Source organism: Cotesia glomerata, linkage group LG8, assembly GCF_020080835.1.
Source record: "Cotesia glomerata isolate CgM1 linkage group LG8, MPM_Cglom_v2.3, whole genome shotgun sequence".
NCBI classification, from domain to species: Eukaryota; Metazoa; Arthropoda; class Insecta; order Hymenoptera; family Braconidae; genus Cotesia; species Cotesia glomerata.
The window spans coordinates 2,474,387-2,494,998 of NC_058165.1; the positions used below are offsets into that span (position 1 = coordinate 2,474,387).

At 24.8% G+C, this 20,612-nt stretch overlaps 2 protein-coding genes across 2 annotated transcripts; both read left to right on the forward strand.

Annotated features, from left to right (window-relative positions):
- The first annotated feature begins 805 nt into the window (after positions 1-805).
- LOC123270904 (zinc finger protein 629-like) lies at positions 806-5,280 on the forward strand. The gene is made up of 3 exons (XM_044737070.1): positions 806-1,156; positions 1,268-1,543; positions 3,986-5,280. Exons 2-3 carry the CDS (start codon positions 1,268-1,270, stop codon positions 5,201-5,203), a joined length of 1,494 nt encoding a protein of 497 aa, XP_044593005.1. The 5' UTR covers positions 806-1,156; the 3' UTR covers positions 5,204-5,280.
- A 10,200-nt stretch (positions 5,281-15,480) lies between these two features.
- On the forward strand, positions 15,481-20,203 carry LOC123270897 (monocarboxylate transporter 5-like). Its single transcript, XM_044737057.1, has 4 exons — positions 15,481-16,021; positions 17,636-17,762; positions 18,039-18,218; positions 18,276-20,203. The coding sequence occupies exons 1-4, from the start codon at positions 15,808-15,810 to the stop codon at positions 19,927-19,929; spliced, it is 2,175 nt and encodes a 724-aa protein (XP_044592992.1). The 5' UTR covers positions 15,481-15,807; the 3' UTR covers positions 19,930-20,203.
- The last annotated feature ends 409 nt before the right edge of the window (positions 20,204-20,612 follow it).

The following is a 20,612-nucleotide window of genomic DNA, read 5'->3' on the forward strand; positions in this document are numbered from 1 at the left end:
TTAGAAAAATGCGCAGCATAAAATTTTTTCGCAAAAACAGCGAAGAATATTTATAAAAATAAAAATTAATTTATCCGAGATTTAAAAATTCAAAAAAATTTTTTTTATTGAAATAATTATTGCAAAAAGTAAAAAAAAATTTATCTATAAAAAACTTTAAAGACTTTAATTGCAATTTAAAAAAAATTATTTAGTTCTAATTTAATAATTAAAAAAGTTAGCTGACTAGTATAAATTTTTATTAAAAAAATTATTGCAAAAAAAATGAAAAAGAAATTTTTATTTATTAAAAATTAAAAAAAAATATTTAGTTTTAATTCAATAATTAAAAAAGATAATAATAAAGTTAGCCGACATTTTTGATTTTTATATTTTGCTTAATTTATTAAATAATAACTAAAAAATTTTTTTTTGTTCAAAAAATTTTTGCAAAAATAAAAAAGAAATTTTTATTTATAAATAATTAAAAAAATATTATTTAGTTTAAATTTAATAATTAAAAAAAAATTTTTAAAGTCAGCTGACTTTTATATAATTATTACAATAAAATTAACTATTGCAATAAAAATAAAAAAATAAATTATTTATAAAGAACTTAAAAAATTCTAATTGCAATTAAAAAAAAAAAAAAAGTATTTAGTTCTAATTTAAAAATTGAAAAAGTCAGCTGACTAGTAATATTTTAAATAAATAATTTTTAAATAATTCCCGCCATTAGGAAGTATGCGCGGCATAAAATTTTTTTATTAATACCTCAAGCGCCCTCAAGCAGAAGACTAAGAAACTAAAATCCATTAAGTGTAATCACACATTGACACACTCATACACAACAAATTTACTTACTCAACAACTCAACATTCTCTCATATTTTTTACTCTCTCGATATGTCTAATTGTTGATATACAAATAACTCACATAAATAATTTTATCCAAATGTGACATATATTAAATTCCAAAGAAAGCCATTTAATAAACCAAGTTAATACATAAAAAGGTGTATGTGAAATAAGCGGCCAGGGAAGGGAAAAAAATTTTTTTTTCACTCACATTTAATATAATAAATATTTCATCAAACAGCAGTACGACAATGTGATAACCTATAATTTGTATCAATTAATTCCACAATTATAACTTATTTTTGTTTCTTTACTACAATGTAAGTACCAAAGCAATTTGTTTATAAATTTAAAAAAAAAAAAAAAACCAATCAAAAAAAAAATTTTTTTTTTTTCGTTAATTTTTTTTTTATTTCAATTTTATTTTGAAGATGTTTAGTCTTGTACCTATAAAGCAAGAGTATTCAAGTGTTGAAGAAGAGAATCAATCGGCATCAAATGGTTTACAGAATAATCTACACCATCACCATCATCATCATCATCCTCAAGAGTATCCTCCGCCCTTATTTACACACCAAGACGTCGAATACATGTATCGCCAATTACCACAATTTTGGAGTCAATCCCAAATGCAATCAGCCGCAGCTGCAGCAGGGCATATTGATGCATCATTAAATAAAACTACCGGTCAACATAATTTAACACAAGTAAGTTTTATATTCATTTATTGTCTTTAGAAAATTATTTTATTTTTTAAGGTTATAATTTAATAACATAACTCAATTTTTTTTAAAGCACCAGCTAGACTTTTTTTTTTTTTTTTTTTTTTTTTTTTTAAAAATTATTCTAAAATTAGTTAATAATTTTTAGTTTTTTTTTTAATTAATTAATTATGTTGATAAGAAAAAATTTATTTATTATTCTTGATGAAATTAGCTAGAATTTTTGATAAATTTTTATCAATAGCAAAAGCATGGACCAAAATGTATTTCAGGACCTGAAATAAAATTAAGATTGAATTTAATAATAAAAAATTATAAACAATTTTTTTTTTTTTTTATCAAATTTATTAAGTTTGATCTTCATAAGATATCTTTTGAAATAAAAATTTTTTTTTAATTAATAAATTACGAGAGAAAGTTTTTTAGAATAAATTTTATTAATATTTTTTAAAATAATTTTTTTAGCTAAAAAATCTTGAAAATTGTTAGATATTTATTCGATTAATTTTAATTCTTTTTAAAATTTGAATTTATGGTAATTAGATATCTGACGATGAGAATTTTTTCTATAATTCTTATAAAGAGAAAATAGTGAAAAAATAAAAAGATATAATTTATATTATTAAGAGAATAAGAAAAAATTAATGTCTAGGAAATTAATATGATAAAATCGGTTTTTTTAGTGGAATTTAGTTTCATTGAAAAGGTCTTGACTTGAATTTGTGACTTTTCAAGGTTTTATATTATTCTCACCGAGAGTTGATTTATTATGATAAGTATTTAGGCTGCATTTGAAAATGTTTTATCTCTAAATACATAATTGAGAAATTACCTTGTATCTTGAGAACTATTGACATTTTTAAAAATATAAGCTCACTCCGACATTATACTCATCGAGAACTTTAATTTGAGTACCCACATCAATTTTTCATATATTTTATATATTTATATATTTCACAAATATAATATATATGAAATAAATAAAAAAATGCCATGTGGGTACTCAAATGAAAGCTCTCGATGAGTGTAACATCAGGAGGAGCTAACACCCGTAAAAATGTGAATAATTAAGAAATTACATTGTATTTTGTCAACTATCGATATTTTTAAAAATATAAGCTCACTCCGATGTTGCACTCATCGAGACCTTTCATTTGAGTACCCACATCAATATTTCATATATTTTATAAATTTATATATTTCACAAATACCACATATATAAAATATATAAAAAATGTCATGTGGGTACTCAAATAAAATGTCTTGATGAGTGTAACATCGAAATGAGTTTATATCTTAAAAAATTGTCAATAATTAAGAAATGACCTTGTTTCTTGTTAACTATTGACATTTTCAAAGATATAAGCTCATCACGATGTTGCACTCATCAAGACCTTTCATTTGAGTACCCACATCAATTTTTCATATATTTTTATATATTATATATATGTATATATGAAAAATATATCAAAAATACATATGGGTACTCAAATGAAAGCTGTTGATGAGTATAACATTGAAATGAGTTTATATTTTTAAAAATTTCAATAGTTAAGAAATGACATTGTATCTTGTAAATTAATGACATTTTTAAAGATATAAGCTCATCCCGATGTTACACTCATCGAGACCTTTCATTTGAGTATCCACATTAATTTTTCATATATTTTATATATTTATATATTTCACAAATATCATATATATTAAATATATAAAAAATGCCATGTGGGTACTCAAATAAAAAGTCCTGATGAGTGTAACATCGAAATGAGCTTATATCTTTAAAAATATCAATAATTAAAAAATGACCTTGTATCTTGTCAAATATTAACATTTTTTAAGATATAAGCTCATCCCGACATTACACTCATCAAGACCTTTCATTTGAGTACCCACATCGATTTTTCATATATTTTATATATTTATATATATTACATATATGTATATATGAAAAATATATAAAAATGCATGTGGGTACTCAAATGAAAGCTCTTGATGAGTGTAACATCAAGATGAGTTTATATATTTAAAAACTTCAATAGTTAAGAAAATACAGTGCAATTTAACAAAAGTCATTATTTAATAAACCAAAATTTCACTTACTTATCAATCTTTACGGCAGTCACGTAGTGACTGCCAACTTGCTTGTCTAAACTAAATCTAAAACTTTGTTAAAGATTTCATGTAACTAAAATTCCTATATATATAAATTTTTATAAAAAATGAAATTTTTTAAAAATATCTTAATAATACAATATTTTGGTCCATGTTTCTTGAATTACTATAAACAGTCAATCTTCTACCATAAAAATTATTTCAGTATCTTATCAATATTTCCCCCTAAACTATTAAATTTATTTTTTCAAAAATCCCCCCCCCCCCTCAAAAAAAAAAAAACCAAAAATTAATAAAACCAAAAACTTCTAGCATTCCGAAAGACTACCCGGACCATCATATATCCACCAGGAAACAGTGTACACCCAAGACCCAAAAGGGACGCGCGAGCACCCAGCATGTTTGCCATCATCAGAAAGTTCTCAAATTCTCCTCTCACCACCGCCGATTCCAGCGCACTCTATGGCGAACCATACCATAGCATTCATGCGTTCTCAATCATTTCCCGTTCGTCACAACGGTCCGGGAAGGCCGCCCAAAAACTCGTTAATAATCCCCACCCTAACCCCACTTGGAACCGCGTTCCCCCGACCAGGTCATATGGTTAACCCCTCGGTTCCTGGAACAACCTCCAGCCCGTCAACGACCACAGGAACATCAACCATAGACACCACGTCAACCCTAGACGCGAGCAGTTCCCGGAACTCTGATACGTCTACCCCGGGATTGCCGGGAACACCTGGGCCCGGATTGCCTGGAACCCCCGGGCCTTCTGGGCCCAATGGTCCTAACGGACCGAACGGACCTAACGGTCCTAATAGTGGTTCCGGGAACCCAGGTGGCAGCACCAGTAGTTCCACTGCAGCTTCCCCGGCAAAAATAAAGCCAAAGTGCCAGTGTGAAGTTTGCTACAAAGAATTCGGCCACAAAAGCAACCTATTTATCCACATGCGCACTCACAATGGTGAGCGACCATACAAATGTAATCAATGTGATAAATGTTTTACCCACAGTGGTAATTTGGCTATTCATATGCGCACGCACTCTGGTGAGCGGCCATACGCTTGTCAAATTTGCGGTAAAATGTTCAGCCACTCTGGTAACTTATCAACACATTTACGCACGCACTCTGGTGTTAAACCGTACAAATGCAGTGTTTGCGGCAAAGAATTCCGCCATAGTGGTAACCTATCGATACACGAACGTATTCATTCTGGAATTAAGCCATTTCAGTGCAAAATTTGTGGAAAAGAATTTTATCACAGCGGTAATTTAACGACGCATATGAAAAAACACCCCATGGATAAAGATAGCCTGGGCCCAGGACCTGTTGGTAGAGGACATGGTCATCCAATTGTGGTTGATGATCAACAGGTTGAAGTTCAAATTGATGGGTCAAGTCAAATGGATGCTGTTATGGATTCTACTATGGATGAAGAAGAGAGGTTGGATCCCAGTGCTGCTTGTTCCGCTGAAATTTCTGAGGCGGATGAACATGAGGCTGAACGTGTGTATGAACCCTCTAGTTAATGGCAATAATTTTTAAGGTTAATATTACTGACATAAATATACATTTAATAACAGCCAATAAATTATTTTTTAATAATAATGTTATGGATAATTTGAGTTTTGGGAGTTTTAAAAGCAGTTTTCTTTTTTTTTAGTAATAATTGTAGAAATTTTTTATTTTTAGGTTAAAAAAATGCAAAATTTAATTTTGTTTTTTGTAATGAGTGATGCTTAAAATTTTTTAGCTCTTTGGGATTTAAGGTTTTTATTATAAATTTTAGGAGGTTAGGTGTAACTAATAGAGAATCGTCGAGTCTGTAGAGTTTTATTGTAAAGGTTGCAGGGAAATTCTTTTAAATTTTGTAATTTTGTGGTTTGTCTGATTTTTATGTTTGATAATAGAAATTGGGGATTTTTGGGAAAAAATACAATTTTTTAGGTTACTGCGCATGCGTGGAACTTGGAACAAGCTCTGCGCATGCGCGGAACTTGGAACAGGTTCTGCGCATGCGCGGAACTTGTTCCTGGCGCAGAGCCAATAGAAATTGAGCGCTAGTTAAAAGGTAGCAAATTTTGGTTCCATAAAAAAAAGTGTTTTGGGAAGGAATAATAGATATAATGTTTTTTTTTTTAACAAAATTTTTTGGTAGAGAAGAAATAAATGTAAAATATTTTTGATTACTAAAAAAAAAAAAAATTAATTATTTTTGTGGTTGGTCTTTAATTTTTGTTCGGTCTTTGTTTGATTAAAAATTGGGAATTTGAGGTGAAAAATTTATTTTTGTAACTCTTCGCATTCGCGGAACTTGTGACAGGTTCAGAGCCAATAGAAAATGAGCGCTAGTTAAAAGGTAGTAAATTTTGGTTCCATATGATTAAAAAAGGGTCTTTTGTTGAAAAAATTTAATTTTTTATCAATTTTTTTATTAAAAAGAAGTAAATGTGTAAAATATTGTTTAATACAAAAAAAAAAATTTTTTTTGTATAGAAATTTTTATTTAAATGCAATTTAAAAAGAAATTTTGTTTTTAATTTTGAATAATTTTTTTTTAGCTGAAGAAATAATTTTTTCAAAAAATTTTTTTTTTTTTAATAATTTAATTCAAAATTCAAAAATTGCTTATAAAATTGTTTTTATGTAAAAAACAAATTTTTGTTTTTTAATTAAAAAAAAAAAAATTTTTTTTATTTTTTCAGCTAAAAAAAATAATTTCAAATTAAATTTTTTCTTTGAAAAAATAATTTTTTTTTTGTTTAATTAATTTTAGTTTAAAATTCAAAAATTGCTTATAAAATTGTTTTTATGTAAAAAAAATTTTTTTTTAAACAAATTTGTTTTAATTAAAAAAAAAATATTTTAATTTTTTCAGCTAAAAAATAAAATAATTCAAAATTAATTCCTTCTTAAAAAATTGTTCCTTTTTGCTTAAAAAAAAACTAAAATTTTCGCTAAAAATTTTTAAAATAATTAACAATAAAAAAAAAAAGATTTCCTAGCAACCGTTGCTAAGGAAGTGCTTCCATAGCAACCACAATTATTTTTAAATATAAGTCGCGCTTGGTACTCATTAAAAAAAAAAAACTAATTTTTGACCAGGTTATATTTATTAAACATTTTTATATTTGTTTTTAAGAAATATAACAAAATTAAAGAGTATGCAAATGAATAATCTGCATTTAAAAAAAATGTATTTTAAAATGATTACCAATTACAAAGAAAAAAAAAATAAAATGTACGGTGTCTTTTTGAAGACATCAATAAATGTGCTGCAATTATATTTATATTGATTTGTAATTGCTGTGAATAATAGTGGTTATTTGTTAATCGCCTTAAAAATGATAAATAACAAGCATAAAAATTAATTGAATAAATTTTAATTCATTAATTAGTTGTACTATATTATGTATAAGTATATATATTATATATAAATAAAAAAAAAATTATTTATGGTTTAAGGTTTTCAATAGAATAATAATCATATTATAGAATCTCCAGATTTAAGTAATATGTACTTAAAAAAAATAATGAAATTCCTTTTTTTTTTATTCAGTATATCAATTATTGCAATTTGTATGAATTTTTGTTTGTTTATCGTGCTATTTGCGCGTAATTGGAAGAAATAAGAGTATAGACATATTAAGAAGATATGAATATTTTTTAATTTAAAAATTTTATTTTTTAATTAATTCTTAAACGTATACATAGATATATTATAAAATAAAAATAATAAAAAATTTGCAATATAAATTTAGAATTGTTTATAATTAATACCTAAAATTGTTTTTTATTTTAGATTTTTATTAAAATTATTTTATTTTAATTAATTAATTAATTAATTTTAATTAGATAATTAATTAATTAATTATTTTATTTTTTATTTTGGGAAAATTTTGAACCTTATAAAAAGAATAAAATTTTTATATATTTTAGTCTTAAGTGAGGAAGTATAACTGGAACTTAATAACTGTTAGAGATAACAAAATTAACTGTACATTTTTCGGGATGCAAATTATTTACTTTATTTACATGGTATATTTTTTTTTTGGAGCAAAAAAAAATAAATTTTAAGTCAAGTATTTTTTTTAATGATAAGAATTTTAAGTTTGGATATTTTATTTAAAATCTATGAGATTTTTATAGTAATAATAATAATAATAATCTTTCTTAAAAATATAAATTTATTGAGAGATTTTTAAGAAGAAATAAATATTTTGAGAAGAAATTTTTTGTCAAGAATATAATAATAATAATAATAATAATAATAATAATAATGATAATAATAACTAGCAATCTTGCAGTCACTACGTGACTGCCGTAACTTGTGAACTATAAATGAATAAAAATTTTGATTTATTAAATAATGAATTTTGTAAAATTGCACTGTAATTTCTTAAATATTGACATTTTTAAAGAAATAAGCTCATCCCGATGTTACGCTCATCAAGAGCTTTTATTTGAGTACCCACATGCATTTTTGATATATTTTTCATATATACATATATGTAATATATATATATATATATATATATATATATATATATATATATATATATATATATATATATATATATATATATATATATATAAGATATATGAAAAATTGATGTGGGTACTCAAACGAAAGGTCTCGATTATAATATAAGAATGATCTTATATCTTTAAAAATATCAATAGTTTACAAGATTCAGTTTAATTTCTTAATTATTGATATTTTTAAAGATATAAACTCATTTCAATGTTACACTCATCAAGAGCTTTCATTTGAGTACCCACATGGCATTTTTCATATATTTTATATATATGGTATTTGTGAAATATATATAATATATAAAATATATAAAAAATTGATGTAGGTACTTAAATGAAAGGTCTCGATGAGTGTAACATCAGGATGAGCTTATATCTTTAAAAATATCAATAGTTGACAAGATACAATGTCATTTTTTAATTATTGACATTTTTTAAAATATAAACTCAGTGTAATTTTACACTCATCAAGAGCTTTCATTTGAGTACCCACATGTATTTTTGATATATTTTTCATATATACATATATATAAAAATATATGAAAAATTGATGTGGGTACTCAAATGAAAGGTCTCGATGAGTGTAATGTAAAGGTGAGCTTATATCTTTGAAAATGTTAATAGTTGACAAGAAACAAGCTCATTTCTTAATTATTGACATTTTTAAAGATATAAGCTCATTTCAAAGTTATATTCATCGAGACCTTTCATTTGAGTACCCACATGGCATTTTTCATATATTTTATATATATGGTATTTGTAAAATATATATAATATATAAAATATACTAAAAATTGAAGTGGGTACTCAAATGAAAGGTCTCGATGAGTATAACATCAGAATGAGTTTATATCTTTAAAAATGTCATTAGTTCACAAGATACAAGCTCATTTCTTAATTATTGACATTTTTAAAGGTATAAAATCACCCTGACATTACACTCATCAAGACCTTTCATTTGAGTACCCACATGACATTTTTCATATATTTCATATATATAGTATTTATCAAATATATATAAATATATAAAATATACTAAAAATTGAAGTGGGTACTCAAATGAAAGGTCTCAATGAGTATAACATCAAAATGAGCTTATTTTTTAAAAAATGTCAATAGTTCCTAAGATACATCGTCATTTCTCAATTATATATCTAAAAATATTTTCGCATAATTATAATAATAAACATTTTTTTAACTAAAAAAAATTTCTTTTCTAAAAACAAAAATATCAAAAAAAAATGATTTCTTCTTAATAATTTCCCTATAAATAAAAAAAAAACCTTAAAACGGTGTCACCAATCACAACTCAATTATTAAAATGAAACTATAATCCTTACAACCTAAAAATTATCCACTTATCCTCTTCAACCTACAATTTTCCTTCAGAGTTTAAAAAAAAATAAATAAATCATAATTAAAATATCAACCTTGCAACAATTTAAAATCTATAAATAGATACATAAAAAGTGATTTTTCTTTAAAAAATAAAAAAGAAAACCTTTCATTATAAAAGTGTATATACATTTATTTTTAATTCCAGCAAACTACTGGCTATTTATAGCCAACAGTGAAATAGGTCTAGTATCGTGATTATAGAGTATGTATGCTGTTGAGCAGGTGAATTAACAAGAATAATAAAAGAAAGAAAGAAGACTACTACTGTAAGTACCAATACATAAATATATAAGTATATATTGGAATATATACAGTGGATATAAGAAAGCAACGAGCAACCTCATCACCGAGTCTACTCACACTCGCATTAGAACGCGCTACATTAGCGAAGACGATTGCAAAGAAGAAGAAGAAGAAAATCTGGTGAAGAAGAAGAAGAAGCTTCTGCTCACCTGAGCTATTTTCATCCAACCAGTTTCCGAACAAATGAATAAAAAAAATAAAAATAGTGTGTAGAAGAGCGTACAAATGGCGCCGGAAGGAGAATTAAAAGGTAGGGCTTGCTGCTGGCTCGTGAACCCTTTTTTACTTAGGTCTTATACTTATAATTCCTTCTCTTAGATCCTGATCCTTCTTGTATTTTTATTCCTCTTTCGGTAACATATTTTTAGCTGGGAAAAATAAACTAATAAGAAAAATACTCGGAGAAGAGAAGAAGGAGGATGCCAAATCGAGAGACTCCGGAGAGAGGTACAAGAACAAGAGGACGTAGTTCGACGACATGGAACGAGTTCTGACCCTCAGGAGTACGCTGCTAACTCTCTTGCTGGTCACTCTCAGGAGCCAAACTCTAAATTGTTTTTAATTGTTGCTTTTAAACGTTTCATTTTGGTTATTTTTAGTTTGCTCAAGTTTCAATAAATAATTATCAACAAGCTAATCTGTCAGGTCAGTTGAACTTTCTATTGTTGCGTAAATAATACTAAGCAAGTTTATTATTATTATTGTTAGTTTTTTTTTGTTAGATAAATTTTTTGAAAATTTAAGTTTGGATTGTTTTTTTTTTTATGAAGAAATAATATTAGTTTTTTTGATAGAAATTTATAATTTATTTCTTTGCAAACATTTTTATTAATTTTAAAAATAAGTTTGAATTTTTTTATTAGTAAAGAAATAATATTGATTTATTTTTATTAGATAAATTTTTTGAAATATTCCTTTTTATTAGTGAAGAAATAATATTAATTGTTATTAAATTTTTTGAAGATAAATTTATAAGTTTTTTTTTATTAATTTTAAATTTTTGTTAAAAAAAAAGTTTGAATTTTTTTATTAGATTAATTTTTTGAAATATTTTTTTTATTCGTGAAGAAATATTAATTTTTATTATTTTGTTTTTTTTTTGAATAAAATTTTTGTTTTTTTTTTTAATTTAAGTTTGAATTTTTTTTTTAGTGAAGAAATATTAAATTTTTTGAAGAAATTTATAATTTTGTCTTTTGCAATTTTTATTATTAATTTTAAAACTTTGTTTTAAAAAAAGTGAATTTTTTTATTAATCAAGAAATAATATTAATTTTTTTTATCACATAAATTTTTAAAAAATTTTAAATATTCCTTTTTATTAGTGAAGAAATAATATTTTTTGTTAAATTTTTTGAATATAAATTTATTTTTTTTTGCAATTGTTATTATTAATTTTAAAACTTTGTTTTAAAAAAATTTAAGTTTGAATTTTTTATTAGCGAAGAAATAATAAATTTATAAATTTTTTCTTTGCCATTTTTTTAAATTAATTTTAAAAGTTTGGGTTGAAAAAAGTTAAGTTTGAATTTTTCTATTAATTAACAAAAAATATTGTTTTTTTTTTATTAGATAAATTTTTTGAAATATTTTTTTTTATTAATGAAGAAATAATATTAATTTTTATTAAATTTTTTGAAGATAAATTAATATTTTTTTCTTTGCAATTGTTTTTAGTAATTTTAAAATTTTGTTTTAAAACAAGACAAGTTTGATTTTTTTTTTATTAGATACATTTTTTGAAAATTTAAGTTTAAAATATTGTTTTTTATTAATGAAGAAATAATATTGATTTTTTTTTCTTTATTAGATGAATTTTTTACTTTTTTTTTTAATTTTAGTTTCAAAAAATGTCAAATTTAAAATATTTTTTTTTTTTAGTGAAAAAATAATATTATTTTGTATTTGTTAGATACATTTTTTATGTTTTTTAATTTTAATTATTAAAAAAATGTTTAATTATTAAAAAAGTTTCAAATATTTTATTATTAGTGAAGAAATAATCTTAATTTTTATTGTTATTTGATAGATTAATTTTTTATTTGTTATTAGCAATTACTTAAAAATTTTAGATGTTAAAAAATTGAAGCTTGAAATAGTTTTTTTATTAGTGAAAAAATAATATAAATTTTTATAAAATTGTTTAAAGATAAATTTCTAATTTTAATTAAAAAAAAAATTAAATTAAAAATTCTTAATTAAAGAAGAAATAATATTCTTTTTAAAAAATTATCAAAAATTGATCTTTAAAATTTGAATTTAAAAAATTGCCTTCTTTTTTTTATTCTCATTTTATTTAATTCGGAAGACAGTGACCTCTGATATGACTCAGGAGTAAAATTTCCGGGGAACTCCTTTAGAGGGCTCGTTAATATTAAAACTCGTTTTCGAAGATAAATTCTCGGAGTTATTAAAAGGAAAAAAAAATAAATTGTGCAAATATGATATGAAATAAATTAAATTTGCAGCTTAAAAATTCCAAAATAAAAAATTGAAACTAAAAAGAAAAATTAATTAATTAAAATTAATTAAATTAATTAAATTAATTAAAATTAATTAAATTAAAAATTATTGATCATTTTTTTTTTTAATTAATAAACAAAAAAAAATCAATGACCAAGAAGAAATATAAAATTTAATTAGATTTATCAATATTTATAATTCTTGTATTACAAATATGTCAATATTAGTATGAAAAATATGACGTATTTTACATACTTGTGTCAATTAAAATTATTTAGAAAGTAAATTTTATCGAGAATTTACTTAAGAACTGCAGTGTTTTTTTTTATTAGGAGATAATTTATTCATAATAAATCGTTTAGGTAAAATAGAATGTTTTTAAATAATAAATTTATTTATTTATTAAATTTAATTTTTTAATATTAAATTATTTAATTATTAAAAAATATGTGGAATTTTTTAAAAAATTATTCAAGGCTTTTTTATGTTAAATTTAAAAATTTAAAAATTTAATTAAAAATTTTAGAATTAAAAAAATTTTATTAAATTGCAAAGTAAAAATTTTTGTGTTAAATTTTTATAAAAATTTTGCTGACGCAAAATTTTAATAAAATAAAATAAGGATATAATTTTGAAGTACAAATAACCTGAATTGAATTAAAGTAAATAAATAATAATAGTATTTTTAAAAATTACATATAAATAGCCTATTTTTAAAAAACTTTAATATTTACTTAAATTAAAAAAAAATCCCGGCTAAATAAATACTCACAAAAAAAAACGATTTGTTTTTTTTAGTTTGTAATTTTTGATAAAGCTTATCGCATATGATATAATTAATCTGGTAATTCACAAGTAATTAACAATTATGCAATAGATCTATTTTTCTGATATTAAATGAGTAAAAAATGTTTATTAAATGAAGTCATATTTATTTGTGAAGATAATTTCAACACAAAAAAGACCTTTTAATATAATTGACTAATTGTTTACTGTGAAATCATATTATATAAATAACAGAAAATTTTATAGTATAAAATTAATATCAGAAAAAATATTATTATATTATTATTGAAATGATTTCTTTTATATAAATTGTGGAAAGTCTATTATAAATTATAAGTAATTATTTATTTGCTATCGAGAATTATTCGAAAGCTTCTTTTTAAATTTCTAACAATTTTCTTTTATATATTTTTTTTTCTTCATGGAAAAATATTTAAATTTCTTAATATTTAATTTTAAATTATCTTTTAAAAATTTAATTATTTATTTTATTTTTTTTTTATTAAAAAAAAAAATTAATAATATATTAAAAGAAGACTATAAAGATATTATTAAATCACAATTTAAAGTTTGCTCGTTTATGCTAATTAAACAATTTATTACCGCGTCTAGTATTGTATTATCTGCTGTGAAAACATAAATTATTTAATTATTATAGAGTTTTATTAGCAGCGTATTAACTTTTTATGCTTACTGACTTAATTGGAAAACCGAATAGAAATGATTAAATTAAATGGTAAAAATTAACTACGGAACATTTATTTTAAATCGTTTTAATTTGTTTTTAATTATTTAGCGCGAAATTGCATTTTTTTTTATAGTAAAAAATATTTTTTTTCTTACTAAAATCATTAATTTTCAAAAAAACTAAATTTTTTTTTAATAAAATTCTTAATAAATAAAAATTATCAAATTTAAATTAAACTAAGTAAATAAAATATAATGAAAAAAAAAATAATTTAATAAAGTTTTAATTATTCAAAAATTTATAAGAATTTTTATTAAGTATAAATATAACAATTGAAAAAAAATTGATACTTTAGGTGACGCATAATATTAAATTAAAACATTGAGGTTCGAATCCTGGCTAAGTCCGGTCCACTTTTTTTTTTATTAAAATTTTAACTTTAACAGATTAAAATTAAATATTTCAATTTATTTAAAAATTAATTGAAGATCATACAATTAAAAAAAAATTTTTTTACAATTATTTTGTTGAATTTAAATTGCCAATAATAAATTTCCAATTTATTGTTAAATAAAATCTTCCAAAACATAAAAATTTTTTTTTTAAGACACCAGAGAACCTTAATTGAAATTGTAAAAAAATAAATAAATAAATACCACAATGTCACTTAAAATAAAAATGAAATATAATCAAAATTGTTAAATATTAATTAATGTTACATCATTTGTTGTTTTTAATAAAATTTTAATTATTAATAAATTTCTATTTTTATAAAGTATGAAAATAATTATTAAAAAAAATATTGATATTCTAGGTGACGCACAATATTAAATTGAAAGATTCAGGTTCGAATCTTGGCTAGGTCCAGTCCAATTTTTTTTTGTTTTTTTTTTTTAATTAAAATTTTAACTTTTACTGATTAAAATTAAAAATTTCAATTTATTTAAAAATTATTTCAAAGATCATGTAATTAAAATAAAAAATAAAAAAAAATTGATATTTTAGGTGACGCATAAAATTAAATTGAAAGATTCAGGTTCGAATCCTGGCTAGGTCAATTCCATTTTTTTTTATCGAAATTTTAATTTTTAAAATTCTGATAGATTAAAATAAAAAATTAATTTCAAATCATAATAAAACAAATTTTTTTTATAATTGTTAAATAAATTCCAAAAAATAAAATTTTTTCTAAAAAAGTAAAAAATAAATAAATAAATACCACAATGTCAGTTAACATAAAAATAATCTTGTTGAACGTACAAAATGTCAACAACAATCATTATAAATCTATTTATAAACATAAAATAATATTTACAATAGAATTATAATTTAAGTAGTAATAATAAAATTTTTTTTTACACTATTGTAAATTCCAATTTAAAATAATTACAATAATTATTTATATTTATATTTATTATTTATAAGTATATGCAGATTCAAATAAAGATAACACATGTGTCCTTATATATAAGATAGATAATTACAATAGCCTGTGCAAATCTGCGGGAATTTGTGTTGCTTTCATAGATAAATCCTTGAGCTAAAATTTATTTCTTAAAAATTTTTTCCAATTTAAATTCTTAAATTTCGTCAAAAATATTTTAACTGACAAATTAAATCCCCGGCTTGAAATAAAAAAAAAAAAATCTTCAACCTCGTCTAGATTTCAATGAGTAATTACAAATGATTTACGATCTCGATAAAAGCTACTGTCTTCCGTGTTTATTATATTTTATTTAAAATATAAAATATTTATCCGGAACACGCGAAGAAACGTCGGGTATAAAAAAGAACGGCATTAAAGTAAAGTAACTATTTCATAACACATCGGAGTTTAATGTAAGGAGGAACAAGTAACAAGTTTATTTTTATCCGTAGGCTGGCTGAAAAATCCGTACGGGAATTTTAAAAAGAAGAAATAAGGATAAATTTATTTATTTATTGAGAGTAAGTGAGAAAATGAAGACTAAAGTGGCTAAAACAAAACTGGTTCCACCGGACGGAGGATGGGGATGGGTTGTTCTTTTTTCTGCTCTTCTTGTTAACTTCCTGATACCCGGCACGGTAAAGTCCTTTGGAGTCCTCTTTGTCGAATTCCTCCAGGTATTTAAGGCCTCACCTACTGCCGCTTCGTGGATGCCTGCGTTATGTTACTTTCTTTACAGTTCATTGGGTAAGTTTATCTTTTATTACCTATTTATTATACGGAAAAAGGTTTTATGTGGTTATTTGTGCGGTTTTTGGATAGTAAAATTAGTATTTTTAGGTTTTGTTTTATCAAAAAAAAAATTGTTATGACTTTTTTATGTTAATTTATGTTTTATTAAATGAAAATATGTTTAGGAGATAATTTGGTCTCATTTAAGAAAAATTTTAAAATTTACTTATATTTTTAAAATTAACTCTCTTATAGCGAGAAAGTTTTGAGACCATGCGCCACCTGTTGGCAATTTTTAGAACTAAATTTAGGTAAAAAAATTATATATGACCAAATTAGACCAGAAAATAATTTTTTTTTTTTTGACGAAAAAAGTATTTTTAATTGGACATTTTTATAGAAAAAAAAAAAATTTTTTTTAAAAAGTAATAGTAATTTTTTTTTTAGAAATTTCCATGTTGATTATTGTTTTAATTGAAAATATGGTCGGTAAATAGTTTAATGTTAAATAAGGTCTTGTTAAAAAAAAAATTAAAAATTTACTTACATTTTGAAACTTAACTCTCTTTTAACGAGAAAGTTTTAAGACCATACGCCACCTGTTGGAATTTTTTAGGATTAAATCCAGTCAAAAAAATTATAAATGACCATATTAAAAAAAGAAAATAATATAAAAATTTATAAAAAGTAATTTTAATTTTTTATTTGAAATTTTTCATGTTAAATAATGTTTTATTGAATAAAAGTATGTTTAGTAGATGATTTTAAGTTAAATAAGGTCTTATTTAGAAAAAAATTAAAATTTAGTTATATTTTGAAACTTAACTCCCTTATAGCGAGAAAATTTTAAGACCATGCGCCACCTGTTGGCAATTTTTAGAACTAAATTTGGTTGAAAAATTATATTTAAGCATTTATGACCATATTAGACCAGATAATGATTTTTTGTGACGAAAGAAGTATTATTAATTGTAGATTTTTAGAATAAAAAATTAATTTATTATAATTTTTTTTTATGTTAATTAATGTTTCATTAATTAGAAATATGTTTAGTAGATGATTTTAAGTTAAATAAAATTTTATTTAAGAAAAATAAAAAATTTAATTATATTTTGAAACTTAACTCTCTTATAGCGAGAAAGTTTTGAGACCATGCGCCACCTGTTGAAAATTTTTAGTACCAAATTTGATCGAAAAATTATATATGACCATATTAGACTGATTAATGATTTATCGTGATAAAGAAAGTATTTTTAATGGTACAATTTTATAATAAAAAAAAAAAAAAATACAATAATTTATAAAAAGTAATTAGAATTTTTTATTTGAAATTTTTTATGTTAATTAATGTTTTGTCAAATAAAAATATGTTTAGTAGATGATTTTATATTATATGAGACCTTATTTGAAAAAGATATTAAAATTTACTTATATTTTAAAACTTAACTTTCTTATAGCGAGAATGTTTTAAGACCATGCGCCGCCTGTTGGAAATTTTTAGTACTAAATTTATTTAAAAAATTAAATACAGGCACATATGACCATATTAGACCGGCTAAAATATAGACATATCTATATATTTTTAAGTATATTATAAATAATATAAAATTGCAATTTCTTTATTTTTAGGGCCATTATCCAGTGTATTATCAATAAAATATTCCTACAAAACAGTAACGCTAATTGGAGGGACTTTTGCAGCTGTTGGAATGATGACCAGTTACTTCGCTACCTCTGTATCTTATTTATACGTTAGGTAATACCAAAAATTCTCATATTTTTACAAAAAAAATCTTCGATTTTCTTAGCAGGAAGTTGAAAATTTCCTTTCTAACTAAAAATATTTATTAAACTCTTAGAAATTTTCCTATCCTAAAAAGAAGCTATCCTTAAAAACTCCAACGAAACCTTGATGCCTCGTAAGATCAAGAAAAAATTCCACTATTTATTTATAGGTGCATATTTCTTTACTGATTTTCCCAAAATTAAATTAATATCTTCTCAAAAATAACCTCAAAATTTTTGTTTCCAGCTACGGCCTGATGGTCGGCATCGGAGCGGGTCTAACCTTTCCTCCAACAATCTACATAGTAACAGCGTACTTCGAGCGCCTGCGCGGACTCGCCAACGGCCTGTGTATATCAGGGAGCGCAATTGGTACAATAGTATTACCACCATTTCTTCAATACCTCCTGAACCATTTCGGCCACCGGTAAAAACGCTTCGACTCTGACTTACCCTTAAAAAACTAACTTCTATAATTTTTCAGAGGCGCTGTGCTGATAATGGGAGCCCTGACCCTCAACACACTAGTCTGCGCCCTGCTTTACCACCCGGTGAGCGAGCACATGAAAGAAGTTCCAGTAGAGGGCATTGACAACGCCGCAATGACACTCGACGAGCCGATAATCGAGCCGAAGATTACCGAAAGAAAGTCACGGCCTGAAACTCCGAACAATTCGAACCACGATCGTCTCACTGAATTGTCAAAATATCTTGAAAAAAATCTCAACCCGCCATCTATGACTGTTGTCAATGAAAATGATGATGAAAATGTGCTAAACCAATCCAAGTTCCAGGAACCAAACAATGTTCCAAGAACCAAGTTCCAGGAACCGAACCATGTTCTAGGAACTGAGTTCCAGGAACCGAAACATGTTCCAGGAACCAAGTTCCAGGAACCCAATCATGTTGTAGGAACCAAGTTTGAAAACCCGAACTATGTTCCAGGAATCGAGTTCCAGGAACAAAACCAAGTTTTAAGAACCGAGTTCCAGGAACTGAACATTGTTCCAGGAACCACGTTCCAAGAACATAATGTTCCAAGAACCGAGTTCCAAAAACCGTACCATGTTCCAGAAACAGAGTTCCAGGAACCGAACCAAGTTTTAGGAACCGAGTTCCAGGAACCGAACCATGTTCCAGGAACCAAGTTCCAGGAACCGGAACATGAAAAGAACGAAATAGTTCTACCAATAGATGCTGTAGCGCTTAGTCGTACAAATTCTACCCGAGTTAGCAAAAAGAACTTCCATCTTTCCCGCCATGGCAGCATTGTCTCCGAAATGGGGCCAGTTGCCCTCAGCCCCAGGAACAATGTTCCGGGGCTGTTCCGGCGGTTCTTCAAGACTCCGAAGAAAACTCGTGGCAAGAACAAGAACAAGCTCGAACAAGACGAAACTTCTCAAAGAACCGGAACCATAGCAAGCACCGACTCGAGCGCCACCATCGCCAGTTCCGAGTCGAGCGCCACCATCGCCAGTTCCGAGTCCAGCGCCACCATCAGCAGTTCCGACTCCAGTTCCACGGTAGACAACAAGTTCTTCGACTTCAGTGTACTCCGCGATCCACTTTATATAATTATTTTGATCTCTAATTCAACTTCCGCCATTAGTAACACCAATTTTATGATCTTGCTGCCATCTTACGCGATTTCTGAAGGCTTTGACAAGAACATGTCCGCCCTGTTGCTGTCTATAGTCTCTGCGTTGGATCTGGTGGGCCGCATAGGTGGCGCTTCGCTCTCGGACATTGACTTTGTGCCAAAGTATTATTATTTTGTGGGAGGGTTAGGATTGAGTGGAATTGCGCTTGCGCTGTTACCAATGGCGACTTCTTATATGATGTTGTCGTTTTTTTGTGCACTTTTTGGACTTTCTTCGGGGATGTATATTGGAATTACTACCGTCATCTTGGCGGACATGTTAGGAACGGAGAAATTAAGTTCTTCATATGGAATTTCTTTGTTTGTTAATGGCGTACTGCAGTTGGTTGGACCGCCGGTCTGTGGCGCCATCTATGAAAGAGTCGGGACTTATAAACCGATTTTTTTGGCTTTCGGGATTATTTTGATACTTGGCACGGCTCTGTGGGCTGTTGTGCCGCTTATTAAGAGGAAGCCTAAGGAACAACAAGAGGAATGATGTTTCTTTTTTTTTTTTTTTTTTGTAGGTTAAATAGGTTAAATTTTAGTTGAAAAAAAAAGGTTTTCATTTTGCCCGCATTTTTTTTATCTAGTCATATTTTAAGGTGTACAAACGAATGACAGAATTTACTTTGGATTGTTTTTGAGAAAAGTTGGTTCTTTTTTTTTGATTTTTTGAGTTGAACAAATAATTAAGAGGACTGGCAGCTTTTTAGTATGGTAGAAAAATTCATTTAATTTATATTAAATTAAGAATAAATTATAACAAGGCAGTCTAATTAAAAAAATTATTTTTTTCATTAATTAAAAATAATTTTGTGGTTTAATTTTAGGTTAAAAAAATTTTATAATTTTTTTACTTTTGAATTTATATTGTTAAAAGAATTTATTATGATAAGTATTTAGGCAGCATTCAAAAATAAATACATAATTAAGAAATGACGTTGTATCTTGTGAATTATTGACATTTTTAAAGATATAAGTTCATCTTGATGTTACACTCATCGAGACCTTTCATTTGAGTACCCACATCAATTTTTCATAAATTTTATATATTTATATATATTATATATATGTATACATGAAAAATATCGAAAAATGCATGTGGGTACTCAAATGAAAGGTCTTGACGAGTGTAACATCGAAATGAGCTTATATCTTTAAAAATATCAATAATTAAGA

Coding starts and splice junctions, on each gene's coding strand:
- LOC123270904 (XM_044737070.1), top strand. CDS start 1,268: ATGTTTAGTCTTGTACCTATAAAGCAAGAGTATTCAAGTGTTGAAGAA. Junction 1,544..3,985: donor GTCAACATAATTTAACACAA/GTAAGTTTTATA, acceptor AAAAACTTCTAG/CATTCCGAAAGACTACCCGG.
- LOC123270897 (XM_044737057.1), top strand. CDS start 15,808: ATGAAGACTAAAGTGGCTAAAACAAAACTGGTTCCACCGGACGGAGGA. Junction 16,022..17,635: donor CTTTCTTTACAGTTCATTGG/GTAAGTTTATCT, acceptor CTTTATTTTTAG/GGCCATTATCCAGTGTATTA. Junction 17,763..18,038: donor GTATCTTATTTATACGTTAG/GTAATACCAAAA, acceptor TTTTGTTTCCAG/CTACGGCCTGATGGTCGGCA.